Raw genomic sequence first — 20,147 nt, forward strand, 5'->3', positions numbered from 1 at the left:
CCATTCCTCATAATTCTAGTACCTTCCTACTGTTAATCATTTCATTATTCTCCTATATAAAATTTGTTTGTACAGTTATTTTTGTGTTAACTCCTTGAAGACTGGGACTGTCTTTTGCCTTTCTTTGTATCCACAGCTCTAAGCATAGTGCCTGACAGAGTAATAAGAAAGTTTATTGACTATGTACTGACAAGTGCCCATTCCCTAGCTGGAATGCTTTTTCTTCTCACTTTTCCCTTCTGGCTTCCTTCAAACTTTAGCTCAAACCTATCTTCTATAAGAAGCTTCTCCCAGTTCTGCCTTTCCTCTGAGACTGCCTCCAATTTATCCTATATTTATCTGGTATGTACATAGCTGTCTCTCCATTAGGATGGGAATTTCTTAAGGGCAAGTTCCCTGGTTTTGCATTTCTTTATATTCCCAAGGCTTAGCACAGGCCAGGCATGTATCAGGGAGTTTAACAATGCTCTTATCAACTGACCACAACAAGACTTCATACTAAAGACTCTCCTCCAACAAGATGTCAGCTTGGAGAGATTACCTGTACTTAGTAAGGTCTTGGAATAAGAATAATAAGAATAAGAATAATAAGGCCTCAGAATACTACAGAGCCTCCTAAATAATGGTCATAACCACTCAAGTTTTTTTTTTTCACTATACAAAGAAGAAAAAAATAAGTGGATAAAGAAAGCCTATTGTCCAAACTATAACACATTAGAGGAAGAAAAAGTTGTATAATTTATCTATCACTACATATAACCAAGATAGGCAGTGGAAGGGACCAATTAGCTAGGGAAAGAAGAGAACAAAAGGAGATTAAGTTGGACTGCCTTTAAGAAATAGGTATGTTCTTTCTAAGCCTCTCCCTAAAAGAAAGGCCCATTTTATTAAAACCAATATTCCTCCTGGTGTTTTATAAATGACTGGCCGAATAAGTTAACAATAACTCAGAGGGCAAGGAGGAGGCATATGGCAATGTAACAATGACTCAAAAAATGATGGGCCAATAGGGGGAAGTTGTAGGGAATTGGGGAAAAGATGGATAGTGGAGGCATCACTAAAATCATAACCTTTTCTTTTTTTAACCCTTACCTTCTATCTTAGAGTTAATGCTCTGTATTGGTTGCAAAGTAGAAGAGCAGTGAGGGCCAGGCAATTGAGATTAAGTGACTTGCCCAGGGTCACACAGTAAGAAAGTATCTGAGGCCAGATTTGAATTTAGGACGTCTCGCCTCTAGGCCTGGCTCTCAACCCACTGAGCCACCTAGCTGCCCCCTCTTTTGCTATTTTCAAAAAGTAACAATGAGCTATGTAAACAGACCTATGACAAAGTAATTCACTACACTCAATGTCAAAAAACCCTTAACTAAAATACTAACCCACTTAAACTCAAACGGCTATATCTCACTTGCTATATAGCTCACTTGCAGCTAGGCACTATAGTGGAAAGAATGGTAAGTGTGGACTCAGGAAGTCCTGAATTCACATCCTCTCACTTTTGTGGCCTGGAAAGTCACGTGGTCTCTCTCAACCTGTTTCTTCAACTATAAATGATGACAATGATAGCATCATAGAATGATTGTGAGGAAAGCTTTGTGATTCTTAAAACACCACATAAAAGTCATCTAGCTACACCTCAACTTTTTCACCTCTAATATAAAAGGCAGATATCTCTAAGGTGAATTGCAGCTCTACAATCCCGTTTTTTTTTTTAAATGAATTTAAGAGGAATGTGAAAAACAAATGCTTTTTTCTCCCTAAAAGATTGTAGAAAATCTTTCCACAAGACAAAAGAAAAACTACTAAAGGCTGAAAATACAATGATAGGTAAACATTAAGAACTCCAAGTATCAGAGATTAAAACACAGAAACGTGAGGCACCATACTGAAGTACCTCCAAATTCCCAGTGACATAAGTGGACCCCACACACTACATTCCTCAGGGGAAAATAAAAGGAATTTAGTTTACACTGAAGCATGAAGAATTTAGGTTATATCAGAGGAAGAATTTTACTATCAATAACAGTAAAAAAGATGGTCAAGAAAGAATGTGAAATTGTCTCTGACTCTTTAAAATAAGATTAAGTCATCCTAAGATAATAAAGATGAATGCTTGCCAAGAATATGGACTAGATAATCTCTAAATATTTCTACCAGCTCCATTATTCTAAGAAGTAAACATTTACATTACACAGAAGAATGATATTTATTGGATTCAAAGAGTAAAGGAGGTGAAAAGAACAAGAACACAGAAGGAGGTCCTTAAATTATGTCATTCAATTCAATCAATATTTACAGTAAAAACCTACTGTGTATCAAGTATTATGCTAAGCAGTAGTTGACCAATTATCTTTACCATATAGCTACTGTGGGGAGAGTAATTTATAAGCCTAAAGCCCAAGCATCATTGAGCCTTGGGGTTGGTCACCTGTGGTCTAAGAATCACCAAACCCTTTGGTGTCTGGGGATGAACTTCTAAAGAGCTATCTCTTCCAACTAGAATGTGAGATCTGAGAAGAGGCTCTTTATTTTTACTATGTGAATTCCCAGTGCCTGCCACAGTGCTTGACAGAAAAGTACTTACTAAATTCTTTACCATTACACTGCACTATATGAATTTATATGAATTTTAATTCTTACTATTTGAGACATGGAATTTCACAGTATAAAATTCATTAGCATTTCCATGGGTTCTTGATTTCACACTAAAATAAGAGTTGAATCCCTCTATATCTTCTTTTCACATTAAATAGGCTAGTGCTAGGTGCAGAAAATACAAAGAGAAAAGACTTTCCTTGGCCTCAAGGAGCTCACAGTCTGTTGGGGGAGGCAACAAACAAATACTATGTATAATAAAACAGGTACAGGATGAACTGGAGATATCCAACAGATTGAAGGTGCTAGAAGTAGATCAAGAAAGGCTTCCTATACAAGATGAAACTAGCTGAGACTTTGATGGAAACAGGAAGGAAGCCAGGGCACAAAAATGAGAAAGAGGAGAATTGTATGCTTGGGCAATAAGCAGCCTGTGAAAATTCCCAGGTGGAGGGGTTTCTTGTTCAAGGAATAGGAAGGTCACTGTTACTGGATTAAAGAGTACATGGGAAAGAAGGGAGGGTTAAGAAGACTGGAAAGAAAAGGATCAGGTACTCAAGGACTTTGAATGTAGGAGAAATTGTATAGTTGATCCTGAAGTTAAGAGTCACTGGAGTTTATTAAGTAGCAGGTGACATAATCAGGCCTGCATATTAGGACAATCATTTTGGCAAGCTGAGCAGAGGTTGGATTGGAGTGGGGAGAAACTTATGGGAGGGATAGCAACAAGTAGGATAGTCCAGAATTGAGGAAAATAAAGCCTGCCCCAGAGCAGTGGCAGTGCCAACAGAGAAAGGGTATGTATGAGAAATGTTATGAAAGCAAATTGGCAGGCCTTAGCAACAGGTTGGATATGGAAGAGGTGGTAACCTAGACAGTAAAAGGAAAGTTGGAGAGCAGGGAGAGTTTGAAGGGATACATTTGAGTTTCATTTTAGACATGCTAAGCTTAGTTAAGATGTCTACAGCAATGTCCAAAGTGAGAATGGAGATCAGTAGAAAAGTTAGGGCTAGATAAACAGATCTGAGAGTCATTTGTATAGAAATTATCATTGAACTGATGGAAGCTGATAAAATTACCAATTTGGGGAAAAAAGAGAGCTCAGGACTGAGCCCCAGTTTTGACACATTTGTGATCTTATCTTGGACAAGTTTCTTGACTTCTCAGAGTCCCAGTTTTCTTGTATAGAAATGTTAGTGTGGGTTTTGTGGAAAGAACAAGGAACATTGGAATCAGAAAACCTGTGTTTGAATATTAATTCTAACCAGAAACAAGCTATGTGGCAATATGCGGGCTACAATTTCTAAGTTTCAACTTCCTTATCTTAATAAAGGTGGCAATAATATTTATACCATTCACCTGTTATCAATTCAACATTTTTTTCCATTTATCCCTTTCCACTCAACAGAGCTACCACTCTACTTTATGCCTTCCTTAACTATCACCTAAGATATAGTCTCTTAACTAGTCTTTCTATCCCCAATATCTCCTCTGTGGAAACCTCCTTCTCAATTTCTCTATAAATATCATTAAGTAGTTCTCTAATTAAAAATTTCTTTCCAGACAACTTACCTTAGAAGATTAGTTATGTCAAAAATGGATCATGGGTGGAAACCAACTGCTTTACAACTGTCGACATGTTTGAGACTATAAAGCATTTGGACTGCAAAAGGCAAAATTAGCTGTAACTACTGAGCTGAAGAAATCACCAAGACAAAAAGGAAAAGAGAAGAGAATTTAGGACAAAGCCTTGGAAGGCACTCAAAGTTAAGTTATAACCTGGATACCAAAGACCCAGAAAAGGAGACCCGAGAAGTGGTCAATGGAAGAACAGGAAAACTAGAAGAACCAGAGACAGCAAGGTCATGAAAACCTAGAAAGAAGAGTAGGGAAATACTACTTTTGCATTAAGAGGGAAGTTCCCTGTCCCTTTTTTTTTTTGTTGTTCAGAAAATCCCTAGGAGATCCTTTCAATACCTGAGGGGAGGGGTCAAGCAAAGAATTTAATAGTACCAGTTCACTAGCATCAATCATTAAGTAATTGTTGTTTACTACTACTATCCTTGAATGTTGATTCAAAACTTTATTTTAATATATTGTGATTTTTCTTCATAATGCTTAAATTATTAAAAATTGTCTTGAGGAGAAAGATAGGCAAAGATATGGGGGGAGCCTATTACAGATTGGACATTTCTCTCAGAAATACTTGAATTTAGAAAGTCACAGCAATAAAAAGTTTCTGGATGATTTTCAGAAAATATTAATTTTTTTTCTTTTACACCTCTCCAATTTTTCTCCTCCACATAGATGCCAAAGTGATATTTCTAAGGCACAAGTCAGATTTTAAGAAATTTCAGTGGCACCCATTATCCCTATGTATGTGTATACATATATACATATACATATACATATATATATATGTATATACACACAAATTCCTTATTTTGACAATTAAAGCTGCTCACAGTCTGGATCTGGGTTCCTGGCTTGTCCATCCATCCTGCAACTGAATTCTCTTCAGTACTGTTCCCATGATTAAGTGTGTGAGCTGCTCAGAAGAAGAACTGTCTTTAATTTTTCTATTTGTACCTCCAGTGAACCCTATCTTCTAGGCTTACTGCCCATTACACCCATCATGTACTCCATATACCAATCAACCTGTTGTTTGTTCCTTTTACATTACACTTTATTTCCCTCCTCTAGACCTTCTGAAAGCACCCCCCCCCCCAGGTCCTGGAATGAACTATGCTCCCTTCAAAGCTCAGCTCAACTTCCAAAAAGTCTTTCCTGATTCCCCTAGTTTTTGCTTGTATTTCTTCAGAGCAATCACCAATTACAACCCATTTACTTTCTATATAAGCCAATATTTATTTGTGAACATTCTTATATCCTCCCACTCAACACCCCCCCACACCATGTATATTAGTCAGTATCAAATATACATTTGTACTTGTATCCCTAGTACACAATAAATACTAGTTTGCACTTTGTTAGTATTTTTATGTATCTGCCTCTCTCAAAGTTTTGGCAAAGTTCAAATGAATATTATATATGAAGGTGCTTCACAAAATGTAAAGCCCTATACAAAATGGTAGCAGAACAGAAGTTCCTTAAATAACAAGAACAGTGAGGCACTTTATCAAAGCAGAATATGTAATAAATTAAATAAGTTTTTATTAACCAAAATCATATCTTTCTCACAAACTAAATCAGATTCTCCCCTATCTAGTCCTATTTTAAAAAATCTAAATTTAGGTCTTTGCATTCATTTCTATTAAAGGTCATTTTCTTGGTGGCAGTGCTTTATTACAGTCTATTGAGATTTTAAAACTGGAACATCAGCATCCTTTGAGTTACCTATTCTGCCATTGCTTCTAATCCCACAACAAGCTACAAATTTATAACACTTAAGAAAGTCTGCCTACAAATCCTAGAAAACTATTTTTTTATTTAAAATCTTTTCCCAGGATTACATGATTCATGATCTACCCCCACCCTACATCTCTTTCCCCTCCCCCCTCCAAAAGGGATAAGCAGTTCCACTGGGTTATATAATTGTTCAAAACCTATTTTAATGTGATTCGTATTTACAGTAGAGTGCAAATCCTAGAAAATTATTGATTTCAGTTAATACAACACAAAAAACATGCTTTTTATTCTTTCAAATCCCCCTATTAATTTACAAAGTAGGTGGAGAGTTGGGGAGACAATTTCTGGAGATCAAAAAGAGCTTGATATTTCTGAAAGGAAGACATCACAATCATATCCTAGCCAGATGTGGCTATTTTTTAGGTGTGGATCAAGTTATTGCACTCAACTCTCATATAGATTTTGGAGCTAAAATGGACCTCAGAGGTCAGTCCCTAATTTTATAGATGACATAAGGACCAGAGAGATGAAGGCAATTGCCTAAGGACACATAGTAAATGGCAGGGCTAGGATTTGAACTCATATGCTTAGATTCTAAATTCAGTTCTCTTTCCACTGTAAAAAATAAAGTCCTTCCTTTTCCCTTTCCCACCTGTCTTTTCACTCTAAAATTGGAGAGATGATAGTGATGCTTACTCTTGTTGCTAGCCTTGAAGATTTTTATTAGTCTTATATTACACTGAAGTCAGTGGCAAAATTAAAGTTAGATAAAATTTAGGTATGCCAATTCTCTCCCTTTCTCCTGCAGCTTCTTGGCATTCATATTGAACAGAAGTTTCTATCTGATAGAGAAATCATGATTTGTGATTATTTAAAAGGCAGTATTTCTCTTTAGAAAAAGTTCCTTTTCATATTCAGCATCTGATACTCTTTGATCCAGAAAAAACACTACTAGGCCCATATCCCAAAGAGATATTAAAAAATAGGAAAAATATTTTTATAACTGCTCTTTTTGTGGTGGCAAAGAGTTGGAAACTAAAAGGGATGTCCCTCAATTGGGGAATGGCTGAACAAATTGTAGCGTATGATGGTGATCTATTATGCTAGAAGGAATAATGAACAGGATGATTTCAGAAAGAACTGGAAAGACCTACATGAACAGATGCAGAGTGAAATAAACAGAACCAGGAAAACATTGTATACAGTAACAGCAATACTGAGGAATGATTAAAATATGATAGACTTTGCTACTAACAGCAAGACAATGATCCAGGACAATTCTAAGAGACTTATGAAAAAGAACACTATCCATTTCCAGAGGAAAAAACTGTTGGAGTAGGAATGCAAATGAAAGCATATGATTTATCACTTGTTTATTTGGGTATATGTTTGGGGGTTTTAATTTTATAAGATTATTTACTTACAAAAATGAAAAATATGGAAGTATGTTTTGTGTGATAATACATATATAAATAACCCAGATTGAATTGCTTGCCAGCTCTGGGAGGGGGATAGGGAAGAAGGGAAGAAAACAATCTGGATCCTATAACTTCAGAAAACTTATGTGGAAATTTGTTATTAAAATAAAAAATAAAAATTTTTAAAGGAAAAATGTTAAATAAATATTAGTTATTATTTCAAAATTCAGCATTTGGAGTTTAAGAATTTGAGGTGAGATGAAGGTCTACCCAGCCACTGAAGTTCTAACATATGGCTAAAAGGCTCCTCCAGAGGGTTAGAGATACTCTAGAGGTGGTGGGGTGGGGGTGGGGGTGGGAGATAATTACTATCCCAGAAGGATAGGAGGAAAACCATCACACTTGGTAGATCCCTATACAAAGAAGTTAGGTAGATATACATGAGTAGATAACATAGCACACCATGATCTTTTTTTTTTTTAACCATAAAAGGGTAAAGCAGTTAGAATGGATTTCTGATTATAGAATTATATGTCACTATCTTCTCAGTTCTCCAATAAAAAAACTAAAGTAGTGCCATCAGATGAGTACTAATAAAACACTCAAAATTCAAACAACCAAAATAAAAAATATTTTGCAGGCAGAATTAAGAGAAAATTTTAAACTTAAAAAAAAAAAGATTCCAAATATTTCTAGCCCTTCAGAATCCTGCTACCACCTGTATTTATATTTGTCTGATTAGCCCTTGGGCAAATCTAAAATCTAGTAACAAAGGTCATATTTTTTGTCATTAAGGAGGGAAGCCTAAATGAGCAGTTTTCTTCATAATAGAAGAAAAGCTTGAGATCACAAGAGCTGTCCTGTAAATGACAATATCAATAAATTATGGGGGAAACAAAGAAACTATATGGGATAATTGCTATCACAGCACTTCAGAAAAATATTAATGAATAATTTTAATACACAAGAGCATGGTCTGTGCTGTGAAGCGTTTTCTGAAACACACACTATTACACAAGAACATAAAGACCAAACCATTTACAAAGGGCATAAGGACATCCAAATATTGTTCTGAAAATATGTAACCAAAAGGTTTGGAATGATAGGAAAAATGAAACAGTCTTTGAAGAGGTTCTAAAAACATCTACTTTCAGATTACTAAATCTTTTCCATGACAAGGAGAAGCTATAGTTTACTTTTCAATCACCTAGTAACCTCAGAAGAATATGTATTATGTAAAATATCAGCCCTATTAAAATATCCAATGAGTCAAAGTTACTCCCAGCTTCCCCTACAATGATTCATTTTGGTCTTCTTTGCAAGCTAATAAATTTAGCAATTTGAGGGAGAAAGAGGACTAATTTTCATTAGATTATAATGAAGCTCCTTAAGAACAAGGATTGTATTTTGCCTCTTTTTGTATCCCTAATATTTAGCACTGTACCTGGTACATAGTAGGCACTTAATGTTACTAAATCAACCAAAAAATGGCTTTTGATACATTGCATTCCTCATCTTTGACATTCCTCTATTTCCTCACAAGTTAAACTGGTTGAAAGGAACAAATGTTTCTAATAAATTAAATGAAATTCCTATGGATGACATGTAAAAATATGAATGTTTCATCTATTTGTTCTACTTATTTTTCTTTAATACAAGGAAGCATTAAAGAAGAAAGGTTGGGAAATAATGAAATGATTTCCAGAAATCAAAGAACCTACATAAGGGAAATCATAAATCCAAAGAATGATTTAAGCTTTCTTTCTGCTCATTCCCTATAATATTATAGTAGAAGGATGTTAACTCCTTAGAGAGTACTAGAATACTTGGGCATCTAAAGATGGTCAGTAAATTTAGCAACTACCAATTAAATACAGATTGGAAGTCATAATTTTAGGTCATGACCTCAAAAGTAACTTTACATACCAATCAATGAACAAGCATTTATTAATAAACTCCTATTACTTACTTGCCAGGCACAAAGGATACAAAGACAAAAATGAAAACATTCCTACTCTTAAGGAACTTACAATCTATTTGTGGAGACAATTTGTACACTTAAGTGTATATATGACATACATGATATGAGGAAGGGGAAGGGTAGAGGAAAAGCACTACTAACAACTGAGGGTAGAAGTCAGAAAAGGTTTGTTATGTAGAATGGTGGCATGAGAGGGGATTTTAAGTGAGACAAGTGAGAAAGGGAGTATATTGCAGACAAAGAAGATAGCCCAAGTAGAGATGGGAGATGGCGGGCACTGTGTCAAGACCAGCAAGAAAACATATTTAGAATAATGTATAAAGCGGCCAGAAAAATAGATTAAGTTGCGAAAGGCTTTAATATGCCAAAAGAGTTCAATCCTTTAAGCAATCAGAACCCATTGCAATTTACTGACTAGGGAGGGTACTTGGTCAGATCTACACTTTAGGAATGGACTGGGGTCTAAGAATAAGATGATAGACAAACCAAGGCATGACCAAAGCCTGAATTATGGTGGTAACCAAGTAGGGCATTAGAATGAAATTTTAGTTTGTATTAGTAAGAATGGCAAGCACTGGCAGGTCCCAACCTCCTCAGCTAAAGGTCTGAACTATAGTATAGAGAAAGGGACAGATTTAAAGGCTAGAGAGAAAGAAATAACAAGACTTGGCAAATGATTAGCTATGTACCTGGGTTGACTGAGAGTAAAGAGTCCAAGGATGATAATGAAGTTGCAAACCTAGATGAATGTAAGAAGGTGAGTGCCCTCCACAGAAACAGTTGTGAAGACATACTCTAGACAGGAGTTTGAAATGTTTATAGGAAAATCACCTGAAATGTCCAAGAGAAGCACAGAACAGAGACCAATATTAAATGCATAAATTTGGGAGTCATCTGTATAGATTATAATCAATGTCCTGGAAGCTGGTAAGATCACTGAGAATATAAAGATACAGTCATGAAGAACACTTATAGTTACAGAATGTGATGTGGCTAACAATCCAATAAAGCAGACTGAGGAGTGATCTTGACAGGTAAGAGAACCCAGAGAGAATAGTGTCATAAAACAGCAGAGAACTAAATACTCAAAAAGAGAATGGTCAAGAGTATCAAATACTACAGTAAAGTAGAAAAAGTAGATTAAGAAAAAGGAATCAGATATATTGAGAGATGATTTTGCTTTGGAGAGAAAAAAAAGCAATATTTAAACCATGTACATGTTTTCTCCCTATTATTAGCAATATTCAATATTTAGAACTCAAAAATAAAGTCATTACTTTTAATAACTATGTGGAAATTAACCTGTCTAGTTAAACCTGACCTTAAAAAAGATTCTGAGTACCAAAAGTACATAGCTATTAACTATTTTTTGGCATAATTGACACATGAAAAGGTGATTAAAAAAATTTTTTTTATTGGTGGTCAACAATAGTTACATGGGATAGCAGGGCATATCTGATGTAAACAGTCTAGCTGAATGCAAGATCTGGGTTTAGGCAGACTTTTATTAAAGTAGTGAATCTAGTTTCAGTCATCAAACTTGAAAAAGAAAACAAAGAATGGGAGATTGTCCCAAAATATGTAGGGGAAAAAAGGAAAGGGACAGAAAACAGGTCTTAGAGTTCCTATTGTATTCTTCATAGTATCTTGTACTGTACAAAATAGTAGTCTCTAAAATGCTGTGGAATAGAAAATGACATATCATCTGGGTTTTTATTATGGTGATTGGTTTTACATTGGTTTATATTCACTGAAAACTAAGTAAGAGTTGAAAGGGTATAAACTGACATTGAAGATATTACCCTGGGACAATTTAATCATCAGCATTCTAAAATCCTGAAATGGCTTCCAGAGAAATACTGTAGAACCTCCAATACTTTGTGCTTCAAAAAAAGAGGAAGGGAAGCATCAATACCACATTACTCAGAGGATGATTTGCTTTAGGAAAAAGAGCTGGCCAGGGTCAAAAAAGCTAACTTCATGATTCTCTGATGTCACCTTCAGGTGTTTCCCAAAATACACTACCCACCCAATTATGGACCATTACTGTTTAATGGAACACAGGGAGTTTGCTAGAAGCCACTTTACAAGTAATAGTAACACAAGTTACAAAATCTAGTGCCACTGCCCAAATGAAAGGAGGAAGGGGAAGTTAAAAATTAGGAGATAAGTGGAGGAGGAAAATGAGCTGAAACCTAGAACTCCAGTTCCCATATATTTCAGGGGGGATTGCCTGTACATACATTATCTTCTCCACTAAACTGTGAGCTCTTAGGAGAGCAGACATATCTTTTATCTTTCTTTGTATTTTTAGGACTTAGCACAGTATCTTACACATAGTGGTAGGTACTGAATAAATGCTTACTGACTGGATTGTAGGAAAAGCACTAAAGAAGATTGTTATTTTTTAAGGATTCATTAAAGCTGCAACTTGTCTCTTTTCTCAGATTAAGCAGTACATCACTTTCTGAGTCTCACCTAGGAGTGAAAGAAAACCTGAAGGTTTGTAGAATCAATTCTTACTCCATAGTCCCTATTACCAACATGATTTGGGGGAGAGGGGGTGGCATTTTCATTGAAACATAAAAAGTGACTAAATATGAATACCTTAGCCAATGACCCCAAGGTATGGAGAGGAGAGCCAAAAAAGGAGGGGAGAGAAATCAGAATGAAGTTGTCACCAAGAGTTCATCCAATAAGAGCACCAGTTACATGCTTTCTTCTGACAATGTTACTGTTGTAAACTAAAGAACTCAAACTCTTATGTTGTGTTCAAGTAAATAAAGTATTTTTAAGTCAGAGAATACTTCTTATACAACTATGCTATAATTGTGACTTTAAAACATCAGTTTCCTCAAGATAGAAAATGAGTTCAGTTTCTGATCTTCAGCACTTATTGGCTTCAAATGAAAAAGATGGCAACTTCTAGAACTAGAATTAAATGTATGTCACCTCTTTTAAAAATAACTTTTGAAATATTTCAAGTCAACCTGGTTACAATCATCTGACCTTATTCAAGTTTGCCTAAGGAAAAAATAATTTTTGATGTCAAAGGATTGGAGGTTTTCCCTTTTAATTATTCTAGATACCAGTATGTGGTTTTTTTTTCATATTTAAATGCTTTTACATTACACAAGCCTTAAATTTGGTAGCATCCAGGTTTTTTTAAAAAGGCAGTTTGAAGATCTAGCAAGGGTTTTGGGAGGACTGTAAACATTTCCTCGAACCAGTACAATCGTCCAGGAGTCATTTAATATTTTTAAAAAGTCCCAGGCGACTTAATTTGTTAAATGTACAATGACTTGGACTACACCACTTTCTCCAATACCTTACAAAGATCTTTGTTAAAATTTTGAGGGTTTCTCTAACTAAAAAGTTATTGTCAGTCACCAGTGACGAAAATGTTTTAAAGTGGGGTCCAAAGGAAAGGATCTGTAAAGGACAGGTGTGATTTCTTCCTTCTGGGAAACGTCAAAACTCGGCAGCTAGCAGCAAGGGGTGTGTGGGTGGCTAGAGGATGGAAATCCTAGAGACCATAGACAGCTAGAGCAGGAGTGCCTCCGCCGGCCCTCCCTAACCACCCACGCGCCTCCCTCCCCCACCCCCCGCAGTTTCCTCTTCCACACACCCACCCCCTTTCTCGGACACATCCTCTTCCTCCTCCCACCCCGCCTCCCGAGGCCGACCCAGGCCGGCCCCGCCACCTGTCTGACCGGACGCGAGGAAAGGCGGAAGGAGCTGAGGGTTGCCCAGCTCCCCGGGCCTGGGGACAGGGAAGGAAGTGCAGGGGACCCGAGGAACGCGGGAGGGAGGGGTTCACCCCTTTCCCCACCCCGAGATGGGGCCACCGTGACCACTCTTCCCCTCAAAATGGTGGTTGCCTTGGCCGCCGGGGCCGCCTGGTTATGAAACACGCGCTGCAGCCCCCGCCCGGGGGTGGAGGCAGGAGGCGGCCTCGGCCCCCACCCTCCCGCCCCGCACATGGACACGCCGCGGCAGCAAACTTCCCGGGGGCCGCCTACGCCGCCTCCGGGGGGAATCAGGGGCAGGAGAGCGCCAGGAGTGCCATGGGCAGGACCCCATTACCACACACAGGGCCGGAGGAGGGGGAGATAGCGGGAGGGGGGAGGGGGCAAGATCGGTTACTGACTCACCCACGGACCGGTACCCCAGGATAGCGATCTTCCGGGACTTGGACTGCGGCATCTTCTCACACTCCACAGCCCCGGCCCAAACCACATCAACCGCAGCGGCGGCGGCTCCTGCTGGTGCTGGAGACGACGGCGGCGGCAGCGGCGGCCGGGGAGAGCGACATACAGAGGAGAAGCAGCGACGAAGGCGGGCGAGCGGGCTGGGTCTCTCTCCCCCGCTCCTGAGTTTCCCCCCCGCTTCACTCCCCCCAACCGCCCGGAACCGACCGCGAGACACCGACCCCCTCCCCCCACAACACACACACGTGACACCACCCTCTCACTCCCGGTTAGGCCCCGCCCCTACGTGACCCGAGTGTCAGGCTTCCCCCACCACACTCACACACACCAACTCAATCGTTTTTTCCTGGCTCTCTCCTTTCCCACCCCAATGAAAGGTGGGCAGGGTTTCAATGAAAAAAAAAAAGCCGCCGGAAGATTTTCTCGAAAAAGTCACGACTAAAACTCGCTGCGTCATCAACCCCCCCACCCCGTCTCCGCCGCTTATTAATTACGCTCCTTCTTTTCGAGCGCTGATTGGGCATCCTTCTACCCACTTGAGCAATGACGCGACGGAAACTCCTTCTCCCATTGGGCTAGGGGAGGCCGAGCGGAAAGGAGGCGGTGTCGGGAGGACTGGGCGGTGAGTTGGTCTCGACACCTCCGAGCTAAAAATAAATTCCTGGCATCAGCCGCGCGGTGGGGCGCCGGTGGCGTTAGTGGGCTTAGAAATGCGAGAGGGAAGGGCGGGGCGAAAAAGAGCTCCTTTGGGATTGGTGAAAGCAGAACGGAGAGGGCGGTGCGGAAAGGAGCGAGCGCAACTCTGGTTGGAGAGGAATGTTGGGCGGTTGGTTCGGCGCGAGCCAGGTGAGCCCATAAAAGGCTCCAGGCGCGCGGCTCCTAGGATAAGGTTTAGGATCGGTGGACTGTTTCTTGTTCGGCGTCTTGTAAAAATAGCATGTTTTCGTGTGGAGGCTGCGTTTCTGTTTCTGAGACCCAGAGTTCGCTGAAAGGGAGTGGGCGGAGATGCAATGGCGCTATTTAATAGTTTTAGGAATACGAATTACGACAAATGGGGAATGTCATTTTGGGAATTTAAAAAGCCACTAACTCTAGGATCACATCAGACTTATTGCTAGGCTACCTTTTTTGGAAATAGTTTCTTCTGTAGTCACCTAGATGAGATGTAAAAGTCTGCAGGTGCAAGAGGATACACATAATAAAAATGCCATTCCTGGCAGAAAGTACCCTCAAGACTTTGTTTTCCAAGATATGACCTTGATAGGACAAGGACCTTGTTTCTGACCACTTATTTCAACTCCACATCAAACAGCGAAAATACCTGTATATAAAAATCTCCCCATTACAGTCCTCATAACTCCTACCTGATCTACTTCAGTAGCCTCCTCACCAATCTACCTGGGTTTCTGTCCATATATTCCCCAGTAACCCCTGATCAACTCTTACCAGACTAACCTTCCTAAAACAAATTGCAGTTTTGTCCCTTTTCTATTCAACTCTTACTAGACTAACCTTCCTAAAACAAATTACAGTTATGTCCCTTTTCTGAAACCTTCAGGATTCCCCTCATCCAATAAACTAAAAACTAAAATGTAACCATTTTAACAAAAAAAAATTTTTTTAATTCAAAAGAATGATGCTGGCCTTAGAAGGAATAAAACAATCCTCTACCTGCCATTCAAGAGCCTCTAAGAAAGCCAATGACAATTTTACCTAAACTAAATCTACTCACTGTCATCTCAAGTTACCAAAAAAAAAAAGTATTAAGCTAGAAAATATTATTTTGGAAAAACAAAGGGTCAAGAATGTCAAAGGAATTAGTGAAAGAAATATAAAGGAAGTAAGTCTATCAATATTAAATACTAAATTATTAAACTATTATAATGTAACAACTATAAAAATTATCTTGTATTGACTAAGAAATAGAATGGTTGATCAGTAGAGTAGAATAAATATATAATAACACAGTAGCAAATATATTTACCTTGTGATTGATAAATGTAAAGATTTAAGTTCTGGGGATAAGAATCCACTATTTTGTAAAATTTGTTGGGAAAACTGCAAAGCAGTCTGACAAAAACTAGATATAAACCAATATCTTGGACCAGGATAAGGTCAAAGTGGATATATGTCCTAGATATAAAGGGAGATGTTATAAGTAAATTAGAAGAACGAGGAATATACTATGTAATTGATTTTTGGATAGGAGAATTAATAAATTAACAAACAAAAGATTGTGAAATGTAAAATGGATAATTTTGAGTACATTAAACTTTAAAAGTTTTGTACAAATGAAGGACAGCAGAAAATTGAAGGAACAATTGTGTAAATAGTTACTTGGATAATGGTTTCATATCTGAAATCTATCAAGAACTTTATCAGATTTATAAGAATATGAGTCTCTCCCCAATTTATGGTTAAAGGATATGAACAGGCAGCTTTGGAAGATTTACATATAGTTATATGAAAAAATGCTTTAAGTAATTATTGATTAGAGAAATGCAAATTAAAATAACTTGGGTGCCACTTCACACTCATCAGATTGGCAAAGGAAAGGAAAATTGTGAACCTAGAAGTGATGTTGAAAAACTGGGACACTAATGTGCTGTGGTGGAATTTTGAGCTGGTTCGACTATTTTGGAGAGCAATTTGGAATTATGCCCAAAGAGTTATAAAACTGTGTTTGCTCTTTGACCCAGCAATACCACTGTTGGGTCTTTCCAGAGGTTACCAGGGGAAAAGGAAAAGAATTTCTATGTTCTAAAATATTTATAGCAGCTCTCTTTGTGGTAGCTAACAACTGGAAATTGAGGAGATGCCCATCAATTCAGAAATGACTGAGTATGTTGTGATTTATGATTGTGATGAAATTCTACTGTGCTATAAGAAACAATGAGCAGGTTGACTTGCATGAAATAATAAAGAATGAAATGAATAGAATCCAAAGAACATTGTATATGGAAACAGGAATATTGTTTGCAGAGTAACTAAACTATTGAGTAAAATGAATATTTAAATCAATTACAAATGACATTTCTCTCAGAAGAAAGATACTATGGACCTCCAGAGAAAGAACCAATATATGAAAATATGTATTGTATGGTTTCACATATATATCTGTATCAAATTTTGGCCTCCTCTAGTGTGGGATTGGGGAGGAGAGAGGGATATAGCTCAGAACTCAAAATATAACAAAAAAAATTTTTTTCTAATTAAAAAGAATAACATTGTCCTTTAGGGGGGAAATAACTAAATCCTCTATCTGCCATTCAAGAGCTTTTATGAAATAAACTGAAGTTAAATTAATTTGTCCCACACCTTACCAATTTTAAAGATTATTAAATACCGACTGTACAAATCTTCCTGTTAGGCCCTAGGGGAATACAGTATTGGAATGGGACATAATGTTTATCCTCATGATAATTACATTCACTATTACTTGTTAAATGCATTCAAGAATTAGAAAACTAAGCACTACTTTACAGCCAAATTAGACTTTTTATTGTTCCCAAAACATTGGAAGCACTTTTTCAATCTCTATACCTTTCCTCCTGCTATTCCCTCAAATTGGAGGGAACTCAATACTCTTCTTGGAAACATTTCATGTGTAAAAATCTTATCCTTCAGAAGTCCAGTTCAAGTAATACTTGCTCCATGAAGTCTTCCATGATAGCTGTAGTCACAAATCATCTTTCCTTTCTATGAGATTCCTTAAACATTTTGTACTTCTCATAGCATTTTTATATTATGCTTGTAAATATTTATGTACTTAGCTTTTCTCAGCCCTCTCTGCCATACTCTGCCTTTCCTCTCCTCCAAATAAATCATAACCTCTTTCAGGGCATTATAAAGTGCTTTGCAAATCATAAAGAGTTAAATCACAGCTATTTGTTGTGTCAAACTAGATATTTCCAGAATATTTTGCATTCTGTATATACTGAATATTTGTGGAATTGAATTGAACCGAATTTTTTCATATAGAATAGGAGAGATGTAGTGAAAATAAGTTAGTATTATAAGTAAGAGGGTTGTAGCATGAGAGAGTGGTCTACAGGGGACAGATGCAGGGGATGGAGGCAGAAGACAAATAGGGAAAGAATTCTCAAAGGCTGAAAAGAGGGTGGAGCTGAAAAACTGAGAAGCAGTGAGAGTTTCTCCCAGGGTTTGCTGACTGCAAGCATCTAGGAGGCTTTGCTACAAAGCTATCTGATGGATTACTTTTTCCTATCCTTTGTTGTTAAGACCTGTGATTCCTGAGAAGATCCTTGAACTGAAGCTAGCCTTACTCAAGAGCCAGTCAAGTGCAGCTGTTAGTGAGTGAGATCTGAGTCCATCAGGACATGGGATCTTTCCCTTGGCCCTGCCAAATTTACCACAGACCAGTACTTTAATATCAGCTAAGGGGGGGGGGGGGGGGGAGTTAGTGCAGAATTATCTAGAGCAGGGCCTGGGAATTTTAGGTAATTGAGGTGAGGAGTAGTGTAGACCAATTCTGTGAAGTCTCTTCTTGAGGAGATATTTACATCCTGGGGACTTTAGTTAGAGAAACTTGGTATCAGGGTTACCCTATCTCCTTTTCAACCTTTCCCTATTTAATTAAAATACTTTCCCAGTTACTGAGTGGTCTGAGTGTTGATCTCAGACCAAGCTCTGCCCTGATTTGAGTTTCTGTTGGCCTTTCCACCCACAGTTAACAACCTGATACTAGCCCAATACAATTACTCCTATCCCATCCCCAAAACCACCTCCCTAAAACATTGGAAGTACATAATTCAAGTCAGGAGTAAAAGAAGGGAAGCCATTGATAACTGGGAGATGCCCACCAATTGGGGAATGGCTGAACAAGCTATGGTATAGGATTGAATTGGAATAGGATGTAATGGAATGGAATATTATGTCATAAGAAATGATGAAAAGAACAATTTCATAATATGGAAAAACTTATAAGGACTGATGCAAATTGAAGTAAGCAGAACCAAGAGAACATAGTAACATCAATATTGTATAATGATTAACTGTGAATGACTTAACCAGTTGTTGCATATATGTTGTAAGGGTTAAAATAGGAGTTTTGACAAAATAAGAGAACAACTTTTAACAATTTAAGTTTTAATTAGAAAATAGTACAGTTGTAAATTAATATTATCCCTTTAAGCTAGAGAAAAGAAAACTTCTAGCAGCTTTTAACAATTAAATATATATGAGGAAAGAGAGATTACTAATCTTATACCCTATAAATATACCTAAAATTCCTAATACTACCTAAAATGTCTAGGAACCCTATTCTAACTGTCTTCAAGGACAGTGTAAAAATTAAAATTAATATACAATAATTTCAAATATATTATATGAGATTTATTAATAATAACTAGAAGTAACAAAATAAAAAGGTAACAAAACCACATGCCCAAGGCTAATCTACATACTCAATCATCTTTCTCCACCACTGTTACTGACAGGAAGTAAAGAGAGCTAACCACAGAAGACCACCCAATTTATCTCCTGTCTATGTCAGCACATAATGATAGGAAGTCAGTGGGCTCTTGGGAAAAGTAGTTTTTAGGGTAACAGATTTCTAATTACACATTCAGCCCTGAGATCCCTTGGAAGACTAGTCTCTCCAATGGATCTTGTAGACATAACCAACTTGTAGATTACAATAATTTGGGGATAAAGGGAAAAGAGAACAAAACCAAGGATTGCTAGGTGCATTGACAAAAAGCCAATTGGGGGCAATCCCCTTTGGCATAAAATTATATATACAATATAAATGCATTCAAACCCCCCACAGTTCAAATTATCACACCCCAAAGTTTACTCTGGATCTTCTGGTGTAGCATGTGGTTTCTGCAGGCCTCTTCATGGCACCTTCTCCAAACAATTCACTTTTCTGGATTCAGGGAGGTAGCAAGTTTCTTATCCTAAAATTACTCTCAAAAGAATTGAAACTTTGCATTATAGGATAATAATACATTTCCCCTTGAGGAGGATAGTGACAAACACAAGGATCACTCAGGGATACGTGGCTGAGTTATGAGGTATATAAATCAACTGGCAAAAGAAAAATTAAAAAATACAAATAAAAGAGAAAAAGTAACTTGTGGATGAAATATAAAATATCAAAGTCTTATGCGTAAAAATTCTAAGTAAAGGAAAAATAAACCTATAACAAGTCCATGAATTAGGGCCCAATTAAAGTGATCTATGCAATTATGCACTTAACCAATCAGTAGCCAGGACTACAGGAAGTTTGTCACACTATGAAAGACAGAAAAGGGACTAGATTTCACTAGCAAAACTGGAAATAGCATTCCTTGATCTGATTTTACTTTTTCTCTCAGGGATACTGGAGCCAGGATGACATCCAAAGTGAAATGCTTGATAGAATGTGAGACAGGGAAGACCTGCCTCTGACATATGTCAAAACAGCCCCAACCTCAAACCTCAAACAAGTTCAAGCCCTCTTGTCTTGTCATCAATCCCATTGGGGTTGGTTGGTCTCTTTGACCTTATGCTCAATTGGCACAATGCAGGTTAGCCTTGTGCTTCTTTGGCATGGTGTAGTGGCTCTTT

General features: G+C 37.7%; 1 protein-coding gene across 2 annotated transcripts in view; it reads right to left on the bottom strand.

Moving 5' to 3' along the window:
• The window catches only part of RHEB (Ras homolog, mTORC1 binding), a 65,999-nt gene extending 51,946 nt beyond the window's left edge, over positions 1–14,053 (bottom strand). Inside the window, exons 1-2 of one of the 2 annotated variants that reach the window (XM_007504631.3) lie at positions 13,903–14,053; positions 13,518–13,634 (exon numbers count right to left, since the gene is read on the bottom strand). In XM_007504631.3, coding sequence (XP_007504693.1) covers positions 13,518–13,569 — 52 coding nt within the window. In that variant the 5' untranslated portion in view covers positions 13,570–13,634; positions 13,903–14,053. Of the gene's footprint in view, positions 1–13,517; positions 13,635–13,896 lie in introns of both variants that reach the window. The other variant, XM_056799932.1, reaches the window with a different exon arrangement.
• Positions 14,054–20,147: the final 6,094 nt, after the last annotated feature.

The sequence above is a fragment of the Monodelphis domestica genome, chromosome 5 (assembly GCF_027887165.1).
Source record: "Monodelphis domestica isolate mMonDom1 chromosome 5, mMonDom1.pri, whole genome shotgun sequence".
NCBI lineage: Eukaryota > Metazoa > Chordata > Mammalia > Didelphimorphia > Didelphidae > Monodelphis > Monodelphis domestica.